This window comes from Aplysia californica, unplaced genomic scaffold (assembly GCF_000002075.1).
Source record: "Aplysia californica isolate F4 #8 unplaced genomic scaffold, AplCal3.0 scaffold00030, whole genome shotgun sequence".
NCBI lineage: Eukaryota > Metazoa > Mollusca > Gastropoda > Aplysiida > Aplysiidae > Aplysia > Aplysia californica.
In genome coordinates, this window is record NW_004797300.1 from 68,675 (window position 1) to 72,900 (window position 4,226).

Consider the following 4,226-nt stretch of genomic DNA (forward strand, 5'->3'; position numbering starts at 1 on the left):
AAACAACAACCCCCCAACAACAAACAAACAACCAAACAAACAAGAAACAAATCCAAAACCCAGAGGTTTTGGGTGGTTGGGCAGCCGGTTTTCTTGTGTGATTGCTCCTTCTTTCCTATCACATAATTATCTATCTTCCTTATCCCCCCTTCTTCTTTTCTCTGTATATTACTCTTTATTAGAATCATTTCTAATCTTCAACACTTTATGATATGACACATTTGTTTTGCCATTACGGTGAAATTCTTTCTAAAACTAGACTTCATATTGAACTTTGAAAACGTTTATGTGTGTCTACGAAATATCACCGGCGTCGGTGCTATAAAACGTCTTTGTTCACAGTCAAGGTGTGAGCTCGATTGTTGTGTGAAAAGTCTGTTCTTTTGTAAAGAGTATCTCCGTCTTTCTTCTGGGATGTCTGCTCTTATGCATTCTGAGTTGGAACTGACAGATTGATGGCATCATTGTCGAAGCATCTCGCCTCATTGTCATTGATTAAAGATCCCAATTGTGTTGATCTGGTCTTAAACCATCAATAATTGCTTCCGCCAAACTGTCAGCGGGTGACATTTCCGATTTTCCTGAGAAAAGAATGCAATGAAGAACTAATTTGAGCGTAAAATTGAGAACAAAAACTTTTTCAAGTTTGAAAACTATTTTAAAGTCACGTTGCTTTTGTCATAGTTTAAAAAAAAAAAAGTTTTATTTTTTTACTTTTCTATGATGACGTTTACCGTTCTCAAGCTGTTCAACTTCTCTGAGCTGGGAAAGAAAAAAAATCACGAGAGAGAAAAAAGCTGCATTCTTTTAGAAATTTAAAATATTTTATATATCTTTTGTTGCTGTTTTTTTAACGCTCAGAACTTGAATTCAATTTCAGCAAAATATTTCTCGAATACGCACAATCCATACCAGCCCGCTACCTTAGAATTACAAAGTTATATCTTCTCAGTGCCTAGTTTGGAGACATAACTTGACGTCAAAGATTTTGAGTTCCCCAATTGTCAACAAAGATCGTTCATAACAAGATAGTTCACTCAGCCAAAAAATGTTCGCGGAGGTCCGCGCATTGGTTCAGATGGCGCTGCAGTCTTTGTTTTGAAGCTCTGGCTAAAACAGCACCTGAACATGAATGGCTGGTGCCTCTATAAATAAATTATTGATGATGGTGGTTTTGAAGCTCTCTTTCGTTTTTTCTTCAGAAGAAGAATAGGAATAGCACAGTTTGTTAGTTTCACTTTAATTGTTTTTCACACAAGTAGGGTAACTCTGATCGCAAAGTCCACCCTTTTTCGAAGAGGGCGCCACCGAATTTTGAGGGCACTTTTTTATTTGGCTCAAAGAGAGGAGTGAACTATCTTGTTGTGTACAATCTTTGTAGTCAAACGTTTTCAAATGCACTTCTTTGAATACCGTATTTTGATAACAACTTCGAAAAGTCTTACGAGTTTGATAGAGCAGATAGAATATTTGTTTTTTTACCGCATGGTCTTAGTCGCTCGAAACGACCAAAACTGTCAGATAGAACTTAGTAATTCAAAGGTAGGGACCTGTTGAGAAACGGAAAAAAAGGGTAAACATTTTGGACTTAGTAGGTCGGAACACCTGGCTGACGTTATGCAACCTTGCGCAACGAGGGTAGATCTGTTGTTTCTACATAATCATGAGTATAAAATCATCGTTTGTTTATTCCTGCAAACATTTTGAATGTACATACTGTGCTGGCTCATCAGTAAAAGTTCTCTTGCGTCCACCCCTCACCCCCATTCTTAAAGTAGTATGTTTGTAAGTGTCTTTAGCTCATACCGGCATGGCTACTCAAATATGGCCCAACACAGTTTGGAGACCCCCGTGTGTGTGGGGGGGGGGGGTCAAGTAAGTTCTTAATAGAGTGGTCAAGTGAACCTTTGCTGACTGATTTTACACTGAGTGAATCAAATACAAAAGATAATATTATATACATATCTATGATATCGATCAAATGTGAAGAAAATGTGTTTACTGTTGCCTCTTTTGCAGATGCTTGACAGAATATAACAATTACTTGGATAGTATTTTGTTTAAAATGTGAACATACAGTCCAAGACTCCTCTCATCGTAAATCTAATCGAAACCGAATTTTCATCTCCATTTTTATTTCGTTTTATTTTGCAGACGTGTCGGATTGTTTGAAGAAGAGCACACTGCCCCACCAAGCCTTCATTGCAAGATACCAGTCACAGTTGTCTGTTTTACGTCCAACAGTCACACTGTGCGAACAACGATAAATATCACAGACAAACAGAAAGAAAAGGATACGTTCAAGACAAACAAATAAACCCAGATTGCAATGGGATTTCAATAACTTTCGATGTGAAAATTCGAAACTTTCATCTAGGAAATGTGACTCATGTATCAAAGAAACGTGCATGTCGCATACTACAACCAGAAAACCAATTTGTATTGTTTTAAAAAAAGTGTTGTAGTTTCTTAGTTTCTAAATTAAAAATAAAAAGCTTCTCATCTTGAGTTACCCTTTGATTGTCTCTTACAAGATCTCATTGATTTTGGACGAGCGTTATTGAAAACCACTAATGATCTTGAAACTGGATCTGTTCCCCCGACTACTGGAGCGTAAAAGTATCATTGTAATCAGCTGGCTTAAAAAAAAAACAAGCTTCTCTAACTAACCTACTTTCATCCAGTTCTTCTTTAAATGAGCTGAGGACAAATTTAACCTCGTCCTTGTGTGATTAGGCGCAGACATCATTGAAAGAGCTGGTCTGGCTTGCCTTTCATTACAGAGAAAAAATTTGTGGAATTTCAATTTTACGTGTCTGTCAAAGAACAGAGAACAACTTTCTCCCGTGCTGATTTTTCTTTCTGTGGATTAGTGCTGTGGGCTTTAATACATTAGGAAGTGGGCCGTGGTATTTGAGGTTGTATATCATTATTGGATTGCCGTTTCAACATCCATTACGCAGAAAAGCACAAAGTAAATCATGAGCTGCCCAGTCAAGAAAGCGATGGAAGAAGACCTCCTGAAAGCGCGGGGTGGGGGTGGTATATCAGGGGGTGGTCTGCTTTCAAGTAGCAACAACAACAGCAGCGGCAGCAGCAGCAGTAGCAGCAATAATGGCAACGTGACCGCCTCCCAAACCACTGCTACCAACACAACCACCCCCACCTCCTCCTCCTCGTTATCGTCGTCGTCGCCCCCATCCAACGTCAACATCAACAACTCCAAGAACAGCACCATCAGAATCAACACCATCAGCAGTAGCCCGACTCCGCCGACTATCGACACCACTCACTTCAACTACAGCAACTACAGCAACAACAGTCTGAGCAGCAGCCCGAACCTGACACCAACAAACTCCCTCCCGTCCTCTCCGTCAAAATCCTTGACCACAACAAACCCAAACATGAGGAAAATCTCCCCTCCCCCTATCCTCAGCGTGGGCCGCAAAGTGTCGCCGCCCAACCCAAACCACGTCAAGTTCTACACCGTACTCGAAGACGGGCCCACCAAGATTATGGAAGATACGAACTCGGAGCCTTCCAACTACGGCTCGGGCGAGGGTTCGCCTCGTTTGCGAAAGACCAGCAACATTTCGACAACTTCGTCTCTCGGATCGGAAGCGGACAGCGAGATGGGCGGCGAGAAGAAAGTGGACATCCGGTCTCTGATTGAGGGCATTGGGACACTCATCATACCGGCGGTGAGTTCAAAGAATTTTTTCTTCTGTCTTTTTTTCTTCTCTTTTTTTTTTCTCTTTTACGCATATTTAAGGGATGTGAGCACTATATGACTTGTCGAAAAAATCGGAAGTCGTGCTTGGGTGTTAATGGACGCCGAAATCCGGTTGGTATGTCGAGTTTCAAACAGTATTTTGACGTGGAATGATGTCACAGCACGCAAACTAGGTCTTCCCATTTATTGGCAAGCTACACTGTTTGCCCACTCTATTACTTGTCCACATTTTTAATGAAACTCATGTCGCTGACGGTGAGTCTGTTAGAAAGAATATCAGATAAGGTTGTATCTCTGTACCGATGGAAAATTCTGTCAGTCATTACCTTGATCAATTGCAAACAAGAACAGTATGCTACCCATTTAACCAATGCTTGCCAACTAATTCTTTCTATCTTTCTTTCTTTTTATCTTTTTATCTTTCTTCATTTTTTAAATTTCTCTCCCCCTCTCTCTCTTTCTCTCTCTCTCTTTTTCTCTCTTTCTCTCTCTC

General features: G+C 40.3%; 1 protein-coding gene across 1 annotated transcript in view; it reads left to right on the forward strand.

The window, feature by feature from the left end:
- Positions 1-2,914: 2,914 nt before the first annotated feature.
- The window catches only part of LOC100533323 (soluble guanylate cyclase subunit), a gene marked incomplete at its 3' end in the record, with an annotated part of 184,338 nt that continues 183,026 nt past the window's right edge, over positions 2,915-4,226 (forward strand). Inside the window, 1 exon segment of the mRNA NM_001204620.1 lies at positions 2,915-3,701. Coding sequence (NP_001191549.1) covers positions 2,982-3,701 — 720 coding nt within the window.